The sequence below is a fragment of the Trichosurus vulpecula genome, chromosome 4 (genome assembly GCF_011100635.1).
Source record: "Trichosurus vulpecula isolate mTriVul1 chromosome 4, mTriVul1.pri, whole genome shotgun sequence".
Taxonomy (NCBI): Eukaryota; Metazoa; Chordata; class Mammalia; order Diprotodontia; family Phalangeridae; genus Trichosurus; species Trichosurus vulpecula.
In genome coordinates, this window is record NC_050576.1 from 180,783,122 (window position 1) to 180,806,934 (window position 23,813).

Sequence of the window (23,813 nt, forward strand, 5' to 3'; positions counted from 1 at the left end):
TTCTTGTGTGGATGAGAGACAAATTTAAATGATTTTTTTTTATGTTCCCTTTCATGAGCTCTAAGTTCCTTTCTAGCCCTGAATGCCATGATCTTGTGATCTCTCACAGTCCCTTCTGATCTGAGGATCTATCTCTTTTCAGATATTCAATAACTGGTGGTCTCTGTGGATGTAACCGCCAAAAGAAGGGGAGGGAGTCAGTCCCAATGTCACCTTCAGACACACTGTGCCGAGTCACCGATATCCACTAATAGTCCTATTAACCTTAAAGGATCCTATATAAAGGTGTGACATATTGTTATCATTTTCTGTTCTACTATGTCCTAACCTTGGACTGGCTTGGGAATCATGGTCACTCTGCTCTTCCCAGGAGTAATATCCTCTATTTAAAGTGGACCTGGGATTTCACAGATATTAGGAGCTCTATCAGTGGCATGCCTGGTCACCGTCCTCCTTCCAAGAGCTAGCAGTTTACCACTCCCCTCTTTTTTTGGACTAGACCAGATATTGAAAACTCTAACAATATTTAATTCTCGTGCCTTCCTCTGTTCATTAGAGCTTGTTTGTAGATAGCTGTTTGCATCTCGTCTCCTCCAACAGCCTGTGAGTGTCTCGAGCACGGGGACTGTCTTTTGCCTTCTTTCTATGCCCGGCTTTTAACACAATGTCCAGCACACAATAGGTGCTTAACAAATGTCCACTGATGGACTGACATGTGCTGACCACTGTCCTCCCCTGAGGAGTTAGCAACTTATGCTCCCTCCTTTTGGGCAGAATCACAGGTATTAGGGAATTTATCAGTCTATCAATACATACATTGATCACTGTCCTCCCTCAAGACATGAGCGATTTCCTTCCTTCCTTCCTTCCTTCCTTCCTTCCTTCCTTCCTTCCTTCCTTCCTTCCTTCCTTCCTTCCTTCCTTCCTTCCTTCCTTCCTTCCTTCTCTCTCTCCTCTTACCACAATATCTTCTCTACAGGAATTAGCAATTTATCTTTTTTTTTCTTTTTCATAGGACCTCAGGTTTTGGGAAATCTACCGATAACACGCATAGTCCAGTATCCTCTCGAGAGGAGCTGGCCATTTACCTTTCCCCCACCTTTTTTCCCCACAGGTTTTGGGAAATCTACCAGTGACACACATTGTCCACTGACCTTTCTAGGGGAGTAAGCAATTTACCTTTTTTTTTTTTTTTTTTTTGAGGGAGAGGGCAGATCTTTATTGGGAAATCTATTAAGTCAGATCTGCATCTGCTCCGTAATTGACTATCACAGGGTTGCCCCTCCTCCTCCCCCCATTGAGAGGTTATGTAACTTGCTCAAGATCAAAAGTCAGAGGGCAGAACTAGAACTCAGAGCGCCCCGTCTCCGAGGAAGCCACTTCAGGAAGCCCGCCCAGCCCGCCCCCTCCCCGCCCCCCCCCCAGAACCTATTCACAAAGCACAATCCCCAAAGCTCCAGACTGGGGTCCGGTTGCCTAGTCCGGACGGTCGCTGGTTCGACCGGTCCGCCCTCCACGCTGGATCGCTCGCAGGCCAGCCGCCAGGCTGCCAGCCCCCGACTCAGGCGCGAGGCTCCTGGGGCGGGGGTGGCGGCTGGCGCTGGCGCGGGTTGGCAGCTGGGGCACGCCCAGGGGGCGGGCTTCGGCGGGGCCCGCTGGTGGGGGGCGGGCCCCCCGCTGAGCCACCGCCCAGCTCTGCTGGGCGGGCCTGGGGCGTCCAGCTCCCGGGCCTGGGTTCTCGCTCCCGCCCCCGTCCCCATCCCCGCTCCCTCCCCGGTCCCCGCCCCCGCCTCGGTCATGGCGGGGCCCTACGGGCTGTCGGTGCGGGATCTGAACGAGCTGCTGTCGGAGGGCGGCTGCTACAGCCTCCCGAGCGAGTCCTGCAACGAGGTGATCCCCAGGATCTACGTGGGCAACGCGTGAGTTACGGGCTGGGGAAGGGGCTCGGGCCCAACGCGACCCCCCGCCCCCGGTCCTCGGGCGTTCTCCTCCCCCGGCTCCCTCTGGTGGCTGCATCCTCCCTGGGGGAGGGGAGCAGCCCTGCCCTTAGCCCGGGATGGTCAAGTGCATTCCGCACCCCACCCCCATCCCGAAAAGGTCAAGTTCACTGCCACCGCGGGGCAGCAGAAGTCAAGTTTATTGACACCCCTGGTCTGGAAAGGTGAAATGCCTTCCCCCACCCCGGTCCGGGAAGTAAGGGTGGGCCTGGGCTGGGCTGGGCAAGGTCAGGGTGTAGCGAATGTGAGCTCGGAGCTGGCAGGGGTGCCAGCTGCCTCGCAGCTGGGGTGGGGCAGGGCTATTTTTGGGGGTGTGCAGGTTGGCATTTCCATTAACAGGTGACCCGGGGAGTCTGCCTCTTGGTTTGTCATGTGATAATTGCTGCCAGGATCTGCAGTGAAAGTCACGACAGATTTCTGAAATTCTTGCCCCGGCCCCGGTGGGGACTGATGTCATAGACTCAGAATTAGAACTTTGCCTGCCAGGGAACTCTAAAAAAGGGGAGCTGAAGCTCTCAGGGCGTTTCAGAGCAGGGCTTGTGAGCTGCCCGGCAGGGGCACTGCCCTCTACTCTGCATGTAGAGTTTTGGGGGGCTTTGGGGGCAGGGGAGTAGATCCCCCTCTACCCCTTCTCCTTACTACTACATCACACAACAGAATGGAAGTATCGAGGTGAAAGAGGCCGTAGTGGCTACGGAATCTAACCTCATTTTACAGATGAAAAAAGGGAAGGAAAGGAACAAAACATTTGTCAAGTATCTACTGAATACTACTACTACTAGCAGCTAAGATTTACGTAGGGCAGCTGCCCTTTACATAAACTATCTCATTTGATGAGTTAGGTGCTATTTTCCCCCCTTCCCCCCCCCACCCCATTTTGCAAATGAGGAAACTGAGGCTGAAAGAGGTTAAGTCGCAAGATCATACAGCTAGTAAGTGTCTGAATCAGGATTTGAACTCAGGCTTTCCTGACTTCCTAGTCCAACACTCTAGCCACTGTGCCAACTAAATTAGATGAATCTGTCAGCCATAGGAAGGTCACCTTTGGTGGTAAGTTGGGGAAAGGAAAGGAGTGTAAAAGCACCTGGTAGGAAGCTATTCCACAAAGCTGTTGGAGTCAGCTTTCCACAAGCACAACATTTGAACACTTTTTACATGTGTACAGGACACTCCTAAGCGCTGGGGTTGATATGGCACAAAGACCCTTTTTCTCAAAGAGCTCATGAGAGAAGATTGTCTCAGATAACTTTGAGTCAAGGCAGGGTGAGATGAGGGTGGAGGGGCAGCCAGGAAAGTGCTGTGAGGAATTTGAGGAGGGAGAGGTCATTTTCACATAGAGGAGATTGGGAAGAGATGGGGGAGCAGGGAAGAATCTATGAAGAGGGGGGTCTTGAGGAGAAGGGAGGACTCCCAACAGCCAGAGACGGGCATCGGGGTGGGAGTCACCCAGGGCACCGAGGAGAAGACGAGAAAGAGCGAGGGCAAGAACATGGAATGAATGAGGAGGAGAAGAATGGGGTCAGGCTGGCTGGCTAGATTAGAGTCGCATTATACAAAGTACGGGCTGCCGAGATCAGGAGTCTGTACTTATTTAGTAGGCGGTGTGGAACCACTGAAGTGTGAGTGAGACATGATCACACACAGAGAGATAGATGCCTTAGAAAGATTGCTTAAGCAGCAGGAAGAAGGATACACAGAGGAGGGGATAGACTAGGGAAGGGAAGGGAATGAGCATTCATTCATTAAGCACCTTCTATGTTTGCCAGACCCTGTGCTAAGAACTTTACAAATACTACCCCATTGGATCCCCACAAGAACTCTAGGAGGAAGGGGAGTGCTACTATGATCCCCATTTTACAGTTGAGGAAACAAGACAGAGGTTAAGTTCATTGGCTTTGGGGTCACAGTGAGTATCTAAGGATGTATTGGAACTCCAGTCTGAGCCACCTAGCTGCCTCTAGATAACTGGAACTGGGAAGACCATTTAGGGAAGCTGTTATGATGGTCTAGGCTAGAGGACATGAGGTCTTGAAATTGGGGCATGGGGGGAGAAGTTGGGGTTGCAGTGGGAATTCTATCAATCAGTAAGCATTTATTAAATGCCTACTGTATGCCTGGCCAGGGGCAGCTAGGTGGCTCAATGGATAGAGCTCCAGGCTTGGAGTGAGGAAGACTTGAGTTCAAATGCAGCCTTAGATACTTACTGGCTTGACTCTGCACAAGTCACTTAACCCTGTTTGCCTCTGTTTCCTCCTCTGTAAAATGAACTGGAAAAAGAAATGGCAAACCATTCCAGTATCTTTGTCAAGAAAATCCCAAATGAAGAGTTGGACATGACTGAACAACATGCTAGACACTATACTAGGCACTGAAGACAAAAGACAAAAATGAAACCAATCTTTGCCTCAAGGAGTTTACATTCTTTTCGGGAAAACAACACATACATATATGGCCGTAAATTAAGACCTGGAAAGATCTTAGAGGCCTTTGGTCCAGCCTCCTAATTTTATAGATCAGGAAATTGAGACACAGAAGGATTAAACAGCTTGCCCCCAGGGTCATAAAGCTAGTAAGTGCTGGGTCTTTCCAGCTATGTCCAGGGTTTTACCTACCATGTGAACTCACAATGTAATTATATATAAAATAAATACAAGGTAGTTCCCAGGCACCGTAAGTGGGAGAAATTGGGAAAGGCCCCAAGTAGGAAGGCACCTGAGCTGAGCCTTGAAGAAAGCTAGGGCTTCTAAGAGGTGGAGGCGAGGAAGGAGGGCATTGAAGGTATGGCAGGTTGGGGTGGGGAGGCAGTCTGCAAAGGCACAATGATGGGGCATGGAACCTCATGTGTGAGGAACAGCAAGAAAACCAATTGGATTATAGAGTATGTGATTATAGAGTACAGATTATAGAGTATTACAGAGAATGGATGATAGAGTATGTATAGAGCGTAGGGTTGGATTATAGAGTTTTATAGAGTATGGATGATAGAGTATGTGTAGAGCATAGAGTTGGATTATAGAGTATTATAGATAGAGTATGTATAGAGCATAGAGTTGGATTATAGAGTATTATAGAGTATGGATGATAGAGTATGTATAGCGCATAGAGTTGGATTATAGAGTATTACAGAGAATGGATGATAGAGTATGTATAGAGTTGGATTATAGTGTATTACAGAGTATGGATGATAGAGTATGTATAGAGCATAGGGTTGGATTATAGAGTATTATACAGTATGGATGATAGAATATGTATAGAGCGTAGGGTTGGATTATAGAGTTTTATAGAGTATGGATGATAGAGTATGTATAGAGCGTAGGGTTGGATTATAGAGTTTTATAGAGTATGGATGATAGAGTATGTATAGAGCGTAGCGTTGGATTATAGATTATTATAGAGTATGGATTATAGAGTATTATAGAGTATGGGGAGTAATTTGTAAAAAAACCTAAAAAGTAGGTCATGATCAGGCTGTAAAAGGGGACTTTAAGCGATCATTTTTGTTGTTGTTCAAGTTGTGTCTGATTCTTCATGACCCCATTTGGGGTTTTCTTGGCAAGGACACTGGAGTGGTTTGCCATTCCCTTCTCCAGCTCATTTAACAGATGAGGAAACTGAGGCAAACAGGTTTAAGTGACTTGTCCAGCGTCATACAGCTAGTCTGCCATTTCCTTCTCCTGCTCATTTTATAGATGAGGAAACTGAGGCAGACAGGGTTAAGTGACTTGCCCAGGGTACATACAGCTAGTACATATGAGACTGGATTTGAATTTAGGGAGATTAGTCTTCCTGACTTCAAGCCTGGCACTCTATCTACTGCAACAATTGGCTGCCCCTAAAATGACAATTAGAAAGTTTAAATTTAATCTTAGGAAAGGCATAGGGAGCCACAGCAGCTTAATGAGTCCTGGTCAGCACTGGGGATACATAGAGAAAAAGTGAGTTTGTGCTCCCAATGAGTCAATGAGTCAACTTTATGTAGGAGAGTTTAGCCCTAGGTGTCATGGCAAGGTCCCAGAGTCCATAGAGTGCACCAGAAGAGCAGACTGTCAGTGCTCGGGCAGGGGTGGGGTACCCATGGTAGGGTATATGATAAGGCCTAATGGTCCTCTATCTTATTGAAAGGCTTGTAGTCAGTGACTCCTAGCTCATCCTAGTGGTGCAAGAAGCCATGTTGCTCCTCAGAGATGGATCATTGAAGCCATGGGACTGGATGAGATCACTGCTCAGAAAACATAGAGAAGAGAGCCAGGGACAGAACTTTATGGGACACCCACATTTGAGGGCCAGTGGAGGATATGGACCAAGAAATGAGAGAGATAGGAAGGAAGCAAGTCATAGGAGTACGTTGTCATGGAAACTAAGGGAGGAGAGGAGGGTAGCAGCTAGGAGGGGATGGCTTACGGCATTGGATACTACCAAGGACACGGACACCAAAAAGACCACTCATTGTGTTTCATGATTGGTGGTCATTAGTGACCTTTAGGGAAACTGTTTCAATGGCGTGGTGGGAAGAAAAGACAAGATTGTAAAGAGCTGAGTGGATGATGGAGAAGTAGATGAAACAAGTGTAGATTATTCTCAACATTTGTCAGGGATGGGGAGGAGAGGAGAGAGAGCAATATTTGAGGGAGTAGCTGAGTCAAAAGGAAGATTTCTTTTTTAAGGAGAAAGAGGATTTGAGCACACTTTTTAGACTGAGTGGAAGGAATCAGTTGAAAGGTTGCTATTGAAGGTATATTAGAAAGAGAACATTAGAGCCAGGTCACAGAGGAGATAGGAGGGAAAGATCCAAGGTTTAGTGATGGAGGGGTTATTTTCATCAAGGAAGAAGTTCACCCTTTGCTTGAAACTGAAAAGGAGAGAAGTGCAGTAGCCTAAGTGGGTGGTACCCACAGTCTATACCAGGATAGTGGCAGTGGGAATAGAAAGGAGGTGGAACCAACAGATTGAATGTGGGAGGTAAAGGAGAGGGAAGAACAATTCCAAGGCTGTGAACATAGGAAGTTGGGTAAATGCCAGTTCCATTGGACAAAAATAGGGAAATCAGAAGGAGGAATAGGTTTTGGGGACAAGATAATGTGTTTATCAATTGATTGATGTTTATTAAGCACCTGATTTGGGCCAGGTACTATTTTAAGTGGTAGGGGGTCAAAGAAAGGCAAAAATAATCTTTGCCTTCAAGAAGCTTAGAATTCCAATGGGAGAAGCAACATGTAAATAAGTCAGTACATACAGTGTAGATGGAAGGTTACCTTGGGGGGGGGAAGACTCTAGCAGGTGGGGGATGTACTATGGTTGAGGCACTAGCCAGATGTCCAGATGGAGGTGTCTTATATATGTATTTGGAGATGTGGGTCTGGAGCTTGGGAGATGGGTCTAGAGAGATAGTTTTGAGAGCCCTCTATGTAGGCATCATGTTGGAAGTCCTGCTGGCGAATGGGACTCCCAAGGGAGAGAATAGGATAAAGGGAAGAGAATTGATGACCCAACCCTGATCCTTCAGGAGAGGAGAGCTAGGAAGAGTTGCTAGTCCAGCAGGAGGGGAACTGGAAGAGTACGGGGCCACGCGAGAAGAGGGAGGAGTGGGGTTCGAGTGTTAAATGCTGCAGAGGGGCCTAGGAGAATGCTGAGAAAAGGCCACTGGATTCAGGGGTAAGCGGCTCTTTGGAGACCTGGTCACCTTGGAGAGAGCACTGTCCATAGGGACAGAGCACTATAGACAGAGAGAGGAAGGAGCCTCATGGTAGAGGGGATGGAGTGTTGGACTTAGCATCAGACAGACCTGGCTTCTCTTTGTTTGTGTAACACAAGGAAATCGGACTCAGTGGACCCTTAAGGTCCTGTCCAGCTCTACTCTGGCCCTCTGAATCCCCCTCAGACGTTTGCTAGCATGGACAATCACTTAACCTTTCTGAGCCATTAGCTAGAAGATGGTGGGAGTGGGGGATGGGGAGAATAATATCTCCTTACCCCACAAGTAGAAAGATGAGGCTCAGAAGAGATAGTGTATGTGTATAAAATACTTTGTAGACATTATAGCACAAGAAATAGTCCCAATAACAATAATAGCTAAGATTCGTAGAGCACTTGAGGCTTTGCAAAGTACTTTAAATATATTATCTCATTTGAGTCTCACAACGAGCCTGAGGGAGGTGCTTTTATTGGCCTCATTTTACAGCTGAGGAAACTGAGGCCCAGAGAAGTTAAGTGACTTGCCCAGGGTCATGAAGCTAGTGAATGTCTGAGGAACCATTTGAACTCAGACCTTCCTGACTCCAGGTTGAGCGCTCCATGAAATGTCAGGTGCTCCTGCTGTTGCTTCCAGGATGTGGTGAGGGTGGAAGCCAGGTTGCAAGGGGCTGAGGAGAGAGGATGCATGGAATGGAAGCATTAGGTATAGACTACTTTTCTTTTTAAAAAAATTGTTGATTTTTTTTGTTTTTACATGGTTTTCATTTCCAAATATCTCTCTCCCCTTCCCCTACTCCTCCCATAACAAGAAAATAAGAAGAGGAGGAAAAGTAGCTTAGTAATACTAAACAAAACATCAGCTGATGAGTACTTTTTCAAGAAATTTAGGGGTAGGGGGGTAAGAGAGAAGGGAAGGAAGGAGAGAGGAAAGAGGGAGGAGAGAGGAAAGAGGGAGGAGAAAGGAGGGAGGGGGGAGAGAAGGAGAAATGGAGATGGGGAGGAAGAAAGAGGGAGAAGGGAGGAGAAAGAAGAGGGAGAGGGGAGAGAGAGAGAGAGAGAGAGAGAGAGAGAGAGAGAGAGAGAGAGAGAGAAAGAAAGGGAGAGAGAGAAGAGAGGAGAGAGACACAGGAAAAGAGAGAGAGAGAGAGAGAGAGAGAGAGAGAGAGAGAGAGAGAGAGAGAGAGAGAGAGAGAGAGGAGAGACCAGACAGACAGACAGAGACAGACAGAGAGATAGACAGAGGGGAGAGAGACAGAGAGACAAAGAGACAGAGACGGGGAGAGAGAGAGGGAGAGAGAGAGAGAGAGAGAGAGAGAGAGAGAGAGAGAGAGAAAGAAAGGGAGAGAGAGAAGAGAGGAGAGAGACACAGGAAAAGAGAGAGAGAGAGAGAGAGAGAGAGAGAGAGAGAGAGAGAGAGAGAGAGGAGAGACCAGACAGACAGACAGAGACAGACAGAGAGATAGACAGAGGGGAGAGAGACAGAGAGACAAAGAGACAGAGACGGGGAGAGAGAGAGGGAGAGAGAGAGAGAGAGAGAGAGAGAGAGAGAGAGAGAGAGAGAGATTTTTAAAATGTTTATTGTGTACAAAGCACTGTGCTGAGCACTGCAGATACAAATACCAAAAGTAATACAGTCCCTACTCCCAAATGCTCACACTTTAATAGGAGCAGACAACTCTTAGAGGAGTTTCAGCTGCAAATAAGGTGAAGTATTTGCCCTCCTCTAGACTGGCAGAAGGCATGAGAGGTAGCTGCTGAGTTTTATTAACAAACTGAGGCAGATTGGAGCCTTGTGAAAGCAGCCCTCCCTCTCTCCCACCCCTGGGGCTGTGCAAGCTGTCACATGGATGACTCATTCTCTGGTCCTCCTTGCCACGCAGGTCTGTGGCACAGGACATCTCCAAGCTGCAGCAGATGGGTATCACGCATGTGCTGAATGCTGCTGAGGGGAAGTCCTTCATGCACGTGAACACCAGTGCCCAGTTCTACGAAGGTACCAACATCACCTACCTTGGCATCAAAGCCAACGACACCGAAGAGTTCAACCTCAGTGTTTTTTTTGAGAAGGCGGCAGATTTCATCGACAGAGCCCTGAACCAGAAGAATGGTAAGGACAGCTCCCGCCGCATCATTACTGCCCCAGGAACAGGCAAGGAGCTGGTGCTCTATTAGAATGAGACACGAGGGACCAGGAGGAGCCAGGACTCTTTCTAGGCACACCTGTCTGCTTAGTGAGTGGGCCCCAAACCCTCAAAGACCAACGAACTTTATCAGTGATTACAGCACTGTGACTTAACACTTCAGAAGTGACATTGTCCCTAGTCATCACCATTGCTTAAGTAATGCATTGCTCATTGACTGAACCTACAGAATGAGACACGTTATTGGACATGACCAGTGGGGGAATTTGTTTTGTTTGACTATGCCATTGAATATGCCTATTTTGTTTGACTGTGCCCTGTTGGTTATAGGGTTTTTTGTTTGTTTGTTTTCCTTTTAAACTTGGGAGAGTTAGGAGGAGGGTGATAGGTGGAGAAAATAAATGCCTGGCCATTGAAAAAAAAATTAACGAAAGAAAATAATGCATTGGTCTAGAGCTGTTCTCAGTGACTGCCTGCTGGCATAATTGCAGAAACCCTTTAAGCTCTCCAGGGTCTCCAGAAAAAGCACAGCAGTCCTGCTGACAGATAAGTAGCAGTGCTGAAGGGAAATCCTAGGTGGCCAGAGTGCAAAAAGGTCAGCTAGTGCCACTCAGCCATTCTCATATTTAGTTGTTATTTGTTTGTTTTGCTGCTTTTCCATGTTTTTTCATTGCCACCCTCAAACCACATCTCTTTTTTATGATCTTCTTTAGAATAGTGTAGTGACTTAACAGCCACTTAGAAATTTTCAGCCCCATTCCAATTCCAGTTGAGTTTAATAAACATTTATTAAACGCCTCCTGTGTGCTAGACACAGTGCTAGACACAGAGGGTGAAAAGGCGAAAGGTAAAATAATCCCTACCCTCAAGGAGTTTACCTTCTGGGCCTGGGGGGTGGGGTGGGAGGTGGGTGAAAATATGACATATACTGGTGTGCACGAATTTGGAGGAGGAGCACCTGGACTGGAACAGGAAAATCTTCATGTAGAAGGTTATTCTGGAAGGAAGCTAGGGATTCTGATAGGTGGATGTGAAGATGGAGTACATTTCAGGCATGGAAGACAGCCATAAAGAGAGCCTAGGGCTGGGTATGAAGATACTAATCAATCCAACCCATGGGAGCTGAAGTGGTCACTGAGAGAGTGTAGACAGAGAAGGGCAAAGGGTCTTGGGACAGAACCTTGAGGTATACCTACAGTTAGGGACCATGATATATACGGATGATGAGTTTCTTAGTTTGTAATATAAAAGGTGTGGACTTGATGGACCCTAGGGTCCCTAGCAGCCCTAAATCTATCCTTTTATGATATGATGCTCCAGCAAAGGAGACTTGAAAAAGAAGTGTCCAGACAGGTTGAGGGAGAAGTAAATAAGGGAGCCGGGTCACAAAAATCCAGAGAGGAGAGATCATGCCAAAGGAGAGGCAGCAAACAGGGCCACAGGCTGCAGAGAGGGCAAGAGGGGAAAGGCTGAGAAAAGGCCATCAGGTCTGTCAATGAGGAAATCATTGGTGACTTTGGAGAGGCAGCTTCAGCTAAGTCGTAAAGTCACAAGCCATGTTGCAAGGTGTTGAGAGGGAGAAGAGAAGTGCCCGCAAATGGGAAAGTTTCCCTAGAAGTTTGGCTGAGGAGGGGAGGAGAAATAAAGAATGTCACATAGGCTGGTGAACGATAGGAGAGACTTGGGGCTGTTTTGTAGGCAGGAAGAAAGGAACCATACTAAAGAATTTTTTTTTTTACATTTAATTTTATTATTTTTCAGTTAACAAAAATCTTTTGTCTCTTCCTCTATATTTTCCCTTTCCTACCCCCTCCCCTTTGTTTTTTTTTGGGGGAGGAGAGGGGAAGGCAAGGCAATTGGGGGTAAATGACTTGCCCAAGATCACAGAGCTACTAAGTGTCAAGTGTCTGAGGCCACATTTGAACTCAGGTACTCCTGACTCCAGAGCTGGTACTCTATTCACTGCACCACCTAGATGCCCCTGCCCCCTCCCCTTTGGAGGAAGACTATAAACCCTTGTAACAAATATGTATAGTCAGTAAAGAAATCTCTATATGTCATGTATTATATATGTATATATGTATGTATGTATGTATGTATGTATGTATGTATGTATGTATGTGTGTGTGTATGTATAAAAATAAAATTCTCACATTGATTTTGTCCAAAAACACGTCCTTTGGTCATATTTCATTCTGTACTGTGAGTCCATCACCTAGTAGCTATTTCATTATGCATCCCCCAGAACTGTGGTTGGCCATTGCATCAGCATTCTGAAGTCTTTCAAAGTTCTTTGTCTTTACAATATTGTTTGAATGTTCTCTCCTGGTTCACATTCTGTCTTAGTTCACATAATTCTTCCCAGGTTTCTCTGAAACTATCCCCTTCATTATTTCTTAAAGCACAACAGTATTCCATTATATTAATAGACCTTAATTTGTACAGCTATTCCTTAACTTAATTGATGGTCACCCTTTAGTTTCTATTACTTTGCCCCCACAAAAAGAGCTCTGTTATAAATATTTTTGTACATACAAGTCCTTTTCCTCTTTCTTTGATCTTCTTGGGGGCATAAACCCTAGTAGTGGTTTATTATTACTGGATTTCAGGGGTTATTCTCAGTTTATTAACATTTGGGAAGTATTTCCAAATTGCTTTCCAGAATGTCTGGGTCAATTCACAGTGCCACCAACAGTGCATTCATATTCCTGCTTTCCCCATAGACTGTCCTTGCCTCCAATATTTTTCACTTTCCTTTTTTGGCCAGCTTTGCCAATCTGATCAGTATGATGTAGAACCTCAGAATTGCTTGAATTTTTTCATTTCTCTATGTAATAGTGATTTTGGAGCATTTTTGCATATAGCTATTGATAACTTGGATTTCTTCTCCTGAAAACTGCCTGTTCATATTCTTTGACCATTTATCAATTGAAGAATGGCTCTTATTCACATGGTTCTTATTCTTATAAATTTGAATCAGTTGTTTATCTAATTTGGAAATAAGACTTTTATCAGAGAAGCTTGCTGCAAAGATTTTTTCCCTAGTTACTTGCTTCTCTTCTAATTTTATCTGCATTAGTTTTGTTTGTGCAAGTTTTAAAATTTTATAGAACCAATCTGCTTCTACTCTCCTACTCCTCTTCTCTTTCCTTCACCCAGAGCCTAATCACAGGTTCTTATTCTTTCATTCTTTTCTTTTAAAACCCCCCTTCAAGATCCACCATCCATGGTTTACAGTTTCTTTTGCTTATGACTAATCCATCCCAGACCTTTCCCTCCTATTTCACTGTTGAGTAAAATATCTTTCTATACCCAACTGTGTATTCTTCCTTCCTTTGACCAGTTCAGAAGAATGAGAGGTTTAAATACTGCCCATTTACCCCAATCCTTCCTCCTTATTTATATAGTTTTCTACTTGAGCATCTCAATTATGTGAGATAATTTCCCCTACTCTCTCTTCCCACCCCCCACCCCTACCCCAGTGTAGTCCTTTTCTCCTCTCTTTCCTTTCTTCTAACATCATTAAAACATAAACAAAACTACTCACCAGCCTTCTGTCTTATTTGACTTCCTCTGTAAAGATGTCAGCCTTCTCAGGGGACACTGGAACCATTTCCCTCTGTTAGAATGTCGACATTACATCCTTGTATAGTCCTTTAAGATTGCTTACTCCTGTTTAGCTATTTATATTTCTCTTAATTCCTTTGATTACATTTCAGATTTTCTACTCATTACTAGTCTTTTTCGTTAGGAATGTTTAAAAGTCCTCTATTAAAGAACCGTCTTTCCCCTTACAGGATTGTTATACTTAGATTTGCTGGGTAAGTTATTCTTCGTTGTAAACCTATATCTTTTGCCTTTTGGAATATTGTATTACAAGCTCTCTACTCCTTTATAGAAAAGTGACTGTTGAATCTTATATGATTCTGACTGTGGCTTCTCAATACATGAATTATTTCTTTCTGGCTGTTTAAAGTATTTTTTCTTCGCCATGGAACTCAGGATTTTGGCTATTACATTCCTGGGAGTTTTTATTTTGGAATTTCTTTTAGGAAGTTACCAGGGGATTCTATTTTCATTTTGCCCTATGGTTCTAAGAGATCTGCAGTTTTCTTTCATGATTTCTCAAATATGTCATCCTAGCTCTTTTTTTTTGGTCCGATGACTCTTAAAATATCTTTTCTTGACTTGTTTTCCAGGCCGACTTTTTTTTTATATGAGACACCTTACATTTTCTCCTATTTTTTCAGTCTTTTGACTTTGTCTTAATGTTTCTTGTTGTTCTATAGAATCATTAACTTCTATTTAGTCCATTCTTAATTTTTAAGCGTCTTTTGCTTGAGTAAGGTTTTGTACCTCTTATGCTAAAAGCTGTTAATCTTATTTCCAATTCTTTCCTTCAAAACTCCCTTTTTTCTCTAATTCTTTCTTCTTGTACTCTCATTTGATTTATGAAATCATTTTAACTCTTTTATTAAAAAAAACCTCTTTCTTCACTTCTCCCAGGAATGCTAGGAATCCTGTTTCTAGAAACTTGTGGCCAAACATTTTCTTTGAGATTTTACTTGAAGATGTTTTGTAGTCATTCTCTTCTTTTGAGTTTGATTTGTTTCTTGGACCTCCCTATCACCATACTATTATTACTCTTTATGGTTTGTTGTTATTCAATTGTTCAGTCATGTCTGACTCTTTGGGACCCCAGGGAGTGTAGCACATCAGGCCCTTCTCTCTTCCACTGTCTCTTGAAGTCTGTCCAAGTTCATGTTCATTGTTTCTATGATACTGTCTATTCATCTTATCCTCTGCCTTCCCCTTTTCCTTTTGCCTTTAGTCTTTCTCAACGTCAGGGTTTTCCCCAAAGTCCTACCTTCTAGTTATGTGGCCAAAGTATTTAAACTTCAGCTTCAGTATTTGACTTTCCAGTGAATAGCCTCAATTAATTTCTGTATTGACTGATTTGATCTTCTTGCTGTTCAAGGGACTCTCAAACATCTTCTCTAGCACCACAGTTCAAAAGCATTGATTCTGTGGCACTCAGCTTTCCTTGTAGTCCAACTTTCACAGCCAGACATTGCTGCTGGAAAGACCATAGCTTTAGCTGTACAAACCTTTGTTGGCGAAGTGATGTCTGCTTTTTAGTATGCTGTCCAGATTTGACATAGCTTTCCTTCCAAGGAGCGTCTTTTAATTTCATGGCTGCATTTGCCATCTGCAGTGATCTTTGAGCCCAAGAATATAAAATCTGGCACTGCTTCCATTTCTTCTCCCTCTATTTGCCAGGAAGTGATAAGACCAATTTGGGATCTTAAGGTTTTTTTATGTTAATCTTCAAGTCAGATTTTACAGTCTCCTCTTTCATTCTTATCAAGAAGTTTCTTAATTCCTCTTCACTTTCTGACATCAGAATGGTATCATCTAAATATCTGGGATTATTGATATTTCTCCTGGGAACCTTAATTCCAGTTTTTGATTAATCCAGCCTGGCATTTCATATGATATACTCGGTATGTAAGTTAAATAACATGACAATAAACAGCTTTGTCATGCTCTCTTTCCAATCTTAAGCCAATCAGTTGTTTCATTTTTGCTTCTAACTGTTGCTTCTTGGTCCATATACAGGTTCCTTAGGACACAAGTAAGATGGTCTATTACTCCCATCTCTTTGAGGACTTGTCACATTTTGTTGTGAACCACACAGTTAAAGGATTTAGTGTCATCAATGAAGCAGAAGTAGATGTTTTTCTGGAACCCCCTTGCTTTCTCCATAATCCAGTGAATGTTGGAAATTTGGTCTCTGGTTCTTTTGGCTCTTTGAAAAACCAACCTGCTCTTCTGGTCATCCTTGGTCCATATATTGCTGAAGCCTAGCTTACTGAATCTTAGGCATAACCTTGCTGGTGTTTGAAGTGAGCACAATTGTTTGGTAATTTGAACATTTCTTGGCATTGCCTTTCTTTAGGGCTGGGACATAAAGCGATCTTTTCCAATCCATTGGTCACTGTTGAGTTTTCCAGGTTTTCCAGCATATTGAATGCTGGCAACATTTTAATAGCATCATCTTTTAGGGTTTTAAATAGCTCAGCTGGAATTGCGTCACCCCCACTAGCCTCATTATTAGCACTGCTTCCTAAGGCCTACTTGACTCTGTTCTCCAGGATGTCTGGCTCTAGATCAGTAACCACACCATCGTGATAGGTGTTTACTCATTATTCTAGCCTTACTTCCCGAATATGGGCTTTGTGTTAGGGCCAGGCTCTGCACACTTCTGGAGGGAGGCCCTTGCTTGTTCCTGTTTTGTGTTTGCTAGGGCTCCTGCTGCTGCTTTCTTCTGCTATTGAGTTCTGTATTCTTCAAGGGTTTTAGAAGTGACTCGGGATGGGGTTTGCAGGTTTCGTTGTGCTCAAAGCTATGTAATCCTGGACAAAGTCTGACTGGCACCCTCCTGGTCCCAGTGGTGCAAGCTCCTCACCTGCATTTGGGTCTGGAAAACACCATTGTGGGCTTTTCCCTGGTTGGATCTCCAGTTGTTTGTCCTTCTTGCTTAAAGAGAACCAAAATGACATCACGATGTTGGGTCAATGTACAGTGTGTCCAGCTGTGGCTGACCATACCAGCATGAACTCAGAAGTTTCTACCACAGGTCAGGCACAAATAGTCCACATGAATATTTGTAGTGGAGATGTCTCTAGCTTTGTGCAGCTCATGTTTCTTTTGAGCTACTGCAATTCTGCTTTGTTCATAGAGCACAGCACCTTCTTTGATGCAGGCACGCTATGCTGGGCAGTCCTGTGCCAGTGTCTTCCATGTCTCACAATTGATACCAAAGTTCTTCAGAGACACTACTGCTGTAAGTCAGTTAGCTCTAAGGTCCTGCATGTTCAGAGTGATAGAACTGAAAGTTCCCCTTTGATGTGAACTTCTCTGTCCTGGTTACACTGCTACAGGCTTTAATTGGGGCTGGGAGCTGGATCTGAGACCCTGCTTTGTTCCAGGGGTCAGAACCACACAACTGTTGTTCACTTCTGTTCCTGCTCCTTGGCTAGTACACAGCCTCAGGCCCATGAACACTGTGCCCAGGACCACCACCTCTAGACTCAGGACCCTTCCTCTGCCCTATCATAGGAGCTCAAACGCAGCTTGGAGTATGAGTTACAGAGTTTCCAGTTCCTATTCCTAGGACAGTCAGGCCTCTCTGTAGTAGACCCTAGACCTCTTCTTGCCCTGGTGCACAGCTACAGGTCCTAATTCAGTTTCCTCATGGGAAGGCGCCATGTGGCAACTTCTTAGCTAGACCTTCTCTCCACTATTGCATGTCTCTGTCTCTTTCTGCTGAACTGGTCTAGAGAAATGACTCTCTGTAATTTTTTCTTGGATTTTCTAATCAGGATTCAGTTTGGTTTTTTGTTACGTGTTTGTGGAGTACTTGGGGCAAACCTGCATGTGTGTGTGTGTTTGTGTGGTTTATGCCTCTGTGTGTGTGTGTGTGTGTGTGTGTGTATGTATGTATGTATGTATGTAGCTGAACTCTATTCTTCCTACTCCAACATCTTGGCTGTTCTCTTCAGATTAAAGATTTATAGAGAAAGATGGTGAATGAATAACAAAATGAATGACAAAATGAATAACAAAACCAATACAAAGTGACTTCAGATTCTGGCCAGTCCATTCTATACTAGCACCTTCTTGCTCAGTCATCTTGTCTTCCTAATGTTTGGGGCATGATCTTAGAGACATCCTGATGCAAAGAACTGAGGTTATTCTTTCTTGCCCCATGTAAAAAAATCATTGCTTAAGGAGGAAGCTTTTTTTTCATGTGCAAATTAAGCAAGTCATTGCTGTGCCTAGAGACAGTGCTAATACTAAATATAAGTAACTCCATAGAGTGCTTAGGGATTTTGAAAACCAGATAACCATTTTCTACCATTTTTGGTGTAGTTGAAAGGATATTGGACTTAAGGGTCAGCACGTGGCCTGCTGCTTCCTAATGGAGTGACCTTGGGTAAATCATTTCACTTATGTGAATCTCAGTTTCTTCACCCATAAAATGGATGTAACTGGGCTTGGTCATACATGCCTGAATCTCAGCTGCTAGGGAGGCTGTGGCTGGTGGATCACTTGAATTCTGGTCTAAGCCAATTGAGTGTCTGCACTAAATTCAACACCGATATGGTGAGTCCCCAGATCAGGGGTCCACCAGGCTGCTCAAGGGAGCCTTGGTTAGTAATGGAGTTGGGTCAGAGTGGCCACTGAACTTTTAGCCTGGGATTGGGGAGACCCTGTCTCCAAAATAAAAAAAAGTTAGTTATAACAAAAATACTTACACTGCTCATTTCACAAGGTTGTTATGAGCATCCAATGAAATAATGGGTGTGAACAGAAGGGAGCATAGTAAAGTGGGAGCAGTACTGGCTTGAGAGTCAGAGGACCGTGGTTCAAATCCTGACATCACCACTTGTTACCTGTGTGACCCCAAGTGCCTTGGTTTCTTCATTTGTAAAATGAAGGGTTGGATTAGATAGCCCCTAAGGCCCTTTCAGCTCTAAACCTCAGCCAAGAGCTGTGTAACCATAAGGTGCTATGTGAATATCGGCCTTTCCATCCCTTCTGTGTCAATGGCATTTTGGACTGGGAAGTTGCTCCTGAGCAAAGGGACCCAGAAACTGAGCCCCGGGGTTAGCTTCTGTGGCACTGGAACCAAGGGAAGGAAATTCAGTGCTTGATTAGTTTGCTTGGGAAGTGGGCCATCTGGCAGAAGATTTCCCTGAAGCAAATGTCTTGGAACTGCTTTGGATTTGTGTTTCCGTTTAGAGAAGGGGAATGTGCAGGGTTGAGCACTGCCCTCTTTTCCTGACCTGTGGATGAGCGAAATACACCAGCAGGTGTGTGCCTGTGAGTGTGTATTATTGGTCACTACATTTCAGCATTATCAGTTTTCTTGGTAACCCTGTGTGTTTGATTTTGTTTTTAAAAACCTTATTGTGGGAAGGGGTTTCTAAGTTTTACCAAACCGTGATGCAAACAAGGTGAAGAACCCTTAGTCTAATGGATTTTTGTTAGCATTTGCCCCTAGAAACAGATCATGCTGTGTTCAGGGGGTGGGCGTTATTGAGGGGGATGTCTTCTCTGCTCTTGAAGACCCACTGAGGGATTGGTTTGAATTCCGTTCCCTTCCCATTTGAAAATGGCAGGGTTTGGAAGCATCCCCTGCAGTCAAAAGAATCAGAGATGAGGAGGGAGAGATCTCTAAACTCTTCTCATCCCTCCCTGAACAGGAATCCCAGCCAGCAGTTGGAGTGGGGCCAGAAAATAGGCAGTATACAGGGGCTGTGGTTTAATGAATAAATGGCACTTTGTCTTTATTTGGTGAATGGAGAAAATATCAGGCAAAACGTAGGACTTCCAAGTCAGACAAAATGTAAATTCTCTAAAGAGATTCACTTCATGATCTGAAAAAAGGACTCTGAAACAGGCAAAATGGGAACAGAAGTTAATGCAAAATCCTCCTACCCCTTGCAGACCCTAGAGGCCTGGAGGGTGCTGCGAAGTAGACATCTCAGAAAAGAGATAGTCAGAATTGTCTCTTTGTTTGATGTGCTTAGTTGTGCAAAGAACCCTGGGGTGGAAATGCACTTCTCCAGGTTAAGGACTTTCCTGTGGTCCCAGAAGCTGGTATGAGTCTAAGTAGAGCTTGAACCCAGGTATTTCTGATTCTGAGACCAGCTCTTTATTCAATTACTCCCTCTGAGCCTTCAGAGTGAGTTCTTACAGCTTAGCAATGCTCCGTGGGACTTGGCCTATACACTAAGACTGATCAGCTACTAAATAAGGAGTCTCCCCTGTCAGATGAGTGTGAGTGGTCACTGACCCTCAGGGGGTACCTGATCCTATAGGTTTCTATCCCATGCCCCAGATAGGTCCTGTTGGTGTGATTTTTTTAAATAATTTTTTTTCAACAGAGGTGAGTTTTTTCATATATAAAGGAAGACAGAAAAAGAGTATTGTTTATGAAACCATGAACCTGCCATATACAATTTGCTTTCTTGAAATATGTTAATTCATTTTAACACAGTAGTTCCAATACTGCCTTGTGTATCTATGATCCTTTTCTGAACTTCCTTCAGCTTTCCAGTGTATTTTTTACGTTTCATTGATAATTTTCTCTTTTTGCATTGCTATCATTCTCCTTTTGCCCCAACAACTCTCCACCACTCTCTCTTCCCCCAATAAAAGCTCTCTCTTGTAACAAATAAGTATAGTCAAACAAAACAAATTTGTATCATATTGGTCTTGACTGAAAATGTATGCCTTACTCTGTATCTATGTTGCCTAACCCCTCTGCCAAGAGGTGGAAGGCCTTACTTATTCTTGGCCTTTGGAACTGCTCTGATCAGAGTTCCTAAGCCATTTACAATGCTGTATTCATTGGATAAATTGTTCTCCTGGTTCTCCTCAGGTCACTCTGTACCAGTTCCTACAAATCTTCCCCATTTTCTCTGAAATCTATCCCTTTCGTCATTTCTTATGGTGTGATAATATTCCTTTACTGAATTTGGTCCATGCTGATGTGATTCTCTCTCTCTTCGGTCTTCATCACAGCCAAGGTGCTTGTCCATTGCCGAGAAGGTTATAGCCGCTCTCCCACTCTGGTCATCGCGTACCTCATGATTTGCCAAAAGATGGATGTCCGAGCTGCACTGAGCCTCGTGAGGCAGAACCGGGAGATTGGCCCCAATGATGGTTTCCTGACCCAGCTCTGCCAGCTGAATGAGAAATTAATTAAGGAAGGAAAATTGTAACCCACTGAGAATCGATGATTAGGTCTGCCGGGGGTCTTGGTCGGGGGAGTTATTGAATGAATTCCAAGCAAGCTGCCCTACCAGGTTAGGTTATACTACATGCACCTTTCCAATTACTCATTTAAGTACCTTCCAGTGAGTCTTTCTGAAAGAGGTCCCCTGGCCCAGGGTCATCTGCAGGAGGCTTCAGGAAGGGAGCTTCTTCAGAACAGTCATTCCTGGTAACTTGGGTATTTACTTACTCTGTGTGAATTGCAATGCTTTCCCTTTCCCCTGAGATATGGGATGCTGACCTGACAGCTTGGTGGCATTTATCTTCACCTCGCCTTGGCACAGAACCTAGTGCTGGAAGCTGTCCAAATTCAGATCCTTTTAGAATCCAAGATGAGCAAACCTGGTGGAGGTGCCTTCCTCCAGGGTCTTGCCTTCAGCATTTTCAAGCTCTGGATGAGCCATTCCACCAAGGTACTGGTGGCCTTTTATACTTGGTGCCCTCCCCCCCACCCCCAGTTCTGTACACTCACGTATCTGCTACACCCATCTTTACTCTCTTACCTGGGCAGCTTGAGCTGGTTAGCAAAGCCAGATTGTCCTCCCCTACCCACCTTGGTTCACAGGGCCACAGGATGCCAGTGATTGAGGGATTCCCGTGGAAAAAAATGCCTTGATTTAAAGGCACCTAGAAGAAAAGAAACCGGAGGAGTAGAAAACATTTAAAAAGAAGAGAAAAGTAAGAGGATTTGTCCTCTTTTCCCTGCTCCATATAATGTTTATGCTAATTCTCTGAAAGCCTGAATCCAGAATCGGTTTTATTGGAAATTTTTTGTTCATCATATGCACCTAGTTCATTAGAAGATTAATGTTCCTGGCACGGTTTATATTAGAGCACCCAGGTCCAGCCTGTATAAAAATATCTCACCATCTGGAGAGTTTTGCAGTAGGTGATGGGGATGAAGAGCATCTGGATGCTCTTTTTGGTTTGGTTTCTGTTCAGAATTTAGAGGGAGGGCATCAGCCAATTATAGAAGATGTGTATGTGTCTGTCATCTGTAGGAAGCATGACATCAGGAAGAGACTGCTGAAGTTCATTATAGCAAGGGGTTATTCCCCTGCTTGCTCTTGGGGAGTTGGGGAGTTCTTCACACTTTATGATTTGATCTTCAAGATTACCAGAACCTTTCAAGCCGCCACCAGAAATAAAATATATTGTAGTGTCTGAATGGAGCCTTAATTGACAAACGAATTAGATTTCTCTCCCTGTCTCCCCATCCCCAAACAAAAACACATTTTCTCACATTTCTGATCCTGCATTTTTTTTAGCATCGTAATGGCAGTGGGGATGGGGCTGGGGATGGTTATGTTACAAACATATGCTCCCCTCACACATTGCTGCTAGAATGAATGAAAAAGATACGCCCCCAGTAAGTGGCTGGTGAAGGAATTAACCTGTGTTACTAATCTCTCTTTTGCAGATATTTAGGACACCTGTTCCATTCCTGATAAAAAAAAAAAAAACAATGTGATTTCTGGGTATTCTTTGGACTTGTCAAACCAAGTCAGGCTTTGGGGAGGTTTTGTTGCTTTCTTCCTTTGGAATGGCATCCCAGTTGTGAACTTGGCATTAATTACACTTGTATTGATCCCTAAATGCTCTTTATCCTTCTTGCCTCAGCACATGACTAAGGAAGGCCTGCTGTGTGGGGGGGGGGGCATCATTCCAGGAGACAGATGGAGTGCTCCCAGGCCATATGGAGCCTCCAGTCACCTAGCGTTCTCACTAGGGTCACCCAGCCAGGTGTACCAGAAGCATTTCCCCAAAGCATATGGCAGGAAACTTATTTGGATTTGTGCTTTGGGTCAGAGGAGGGAAATGTGCCTTGTTTCAAAGTCCTCAGTGGAACTTTGTTTCCAGAAGTGATCAACGGGAATCCTGGAAGGACTTTGAACTCCTCTTTGGACATCTTGCCTTATCTAACTGTGGGGTGTCTAATCATTAGCCTCTCTCTCTAAGTCCACAAAATACATGGGATCTAGGAAAGTGCTGTAGCTCTGAGTTTGCCACAGCTGTGGCTGCTCTAGAAAAAGGAGGATTAATGAATAGATGCATATAAATGCACACATACATATATTTTTATACATATACACATAGATGGATATATATGTGTTTATGTGTATACACAATCATTTATTCATAAACACACATGAGTGTATATGTATATACACACGTAACACACACACACACACACACACACACACACACAACATCTCTATCTAAAATCTAGACAAAAGCCCATTCTGCAGCTCAGGTGGGAATGTGAAGGGTTCCAAGGGTGTTTGCCAGCAGCTCTGCTTTCCCGGGATTGGTGCGCATCCCATTCTGTTCATTCCATCTGATTCAGCTCATTCTCATTTGATCCAGTTGGGGAACCAGCTGGACTGTGCAGTGGATAGAGCCCTGGGCATGTTGGGAGTCATGGGCAGCTGGAGAATCTGAGTTCCAGATCCAGCCTCAGACATTTCCTAGCTGGGTGACCCTGGGCATATCACAAACTTGGTTGGCCTCAGTTTCCTCATCTGTGAAATGAAGCGGTTGGACTCCCGCTCGCTGAAGCCCTTTCTCTAAATCTGTGATAGGTGACTTAATAAGCATTTTCCAAGTGCTTTTATATCAGGGAGTGGGGCTACAAAGGCTGGAACAAAATTGTCCCTGTTCAGAAAGAGCTTTCGTTCTCCATCTCATTTGCATGCATTCTTACATACAGTACACTTGGTTCTTTTCTGAGGTCACAGACTACACACTAACCCATAGTGAGCTGACTCCCAGCTCTCCCTGCCATTGGTCACAAGGGATGGGGAGAGAGGAGTAATAGCTCTGTGTATGTCTGATTTTCTAGATGATTCAGTGGGGAGAGTACTGGGCTTGGAGTCTGGAAGTCCTGATTTCAATTCCAGCCTCAGACACTTACTATCTGTGTAACCCTGGGCAAGTCGCTCATCCTCTGTTTGCCTTGGAGGCAGCTAGGTGGGTCAGTGGATAGAGTGGTAGGCTTGGAGTCAGGAAGTCCTGAGTTCAAATCTAGCCTCAGACATTCAATAGCTGTGTGACCCTGGGCAAGTCACTTAACCTGTTTGCCTTAATCCATTGGAGAAAGAAATGGCAAACCACTCCAGTATCTTTGCCAAGAAAA

General features: G+C 44.4%; 1 protein-coding gene across 1 annotated transcript; it reads left to right on the plus strand.

The window, feature by feature from the left end:
* Positions 1-1,632: 1,632 nt before the first annotated feature.
* DUSP3 (dual specificity phosphatase 3) lies at positions 1,633-22,273 on the plus strand. Its single transcript, XM_036755300.1, has 3 exons — positions 1,633-1,919; positions 9,569-9,795; positions 20,426-22,273. Exons 1-3 carry the CDS (start codon positions 1,798-1,800, stop codon positions 20,623-20,625), a joined length of 549 nt encoding a protein of 182 aa, XP_036611195.1. The 5' UTR covers positions 1,633-1,797; the 3' UTR covers positions 20,626-22,273.
* The last annotated feature ends 1,540 nt before the right edge of the window (positions 22,274-23,813 follow it).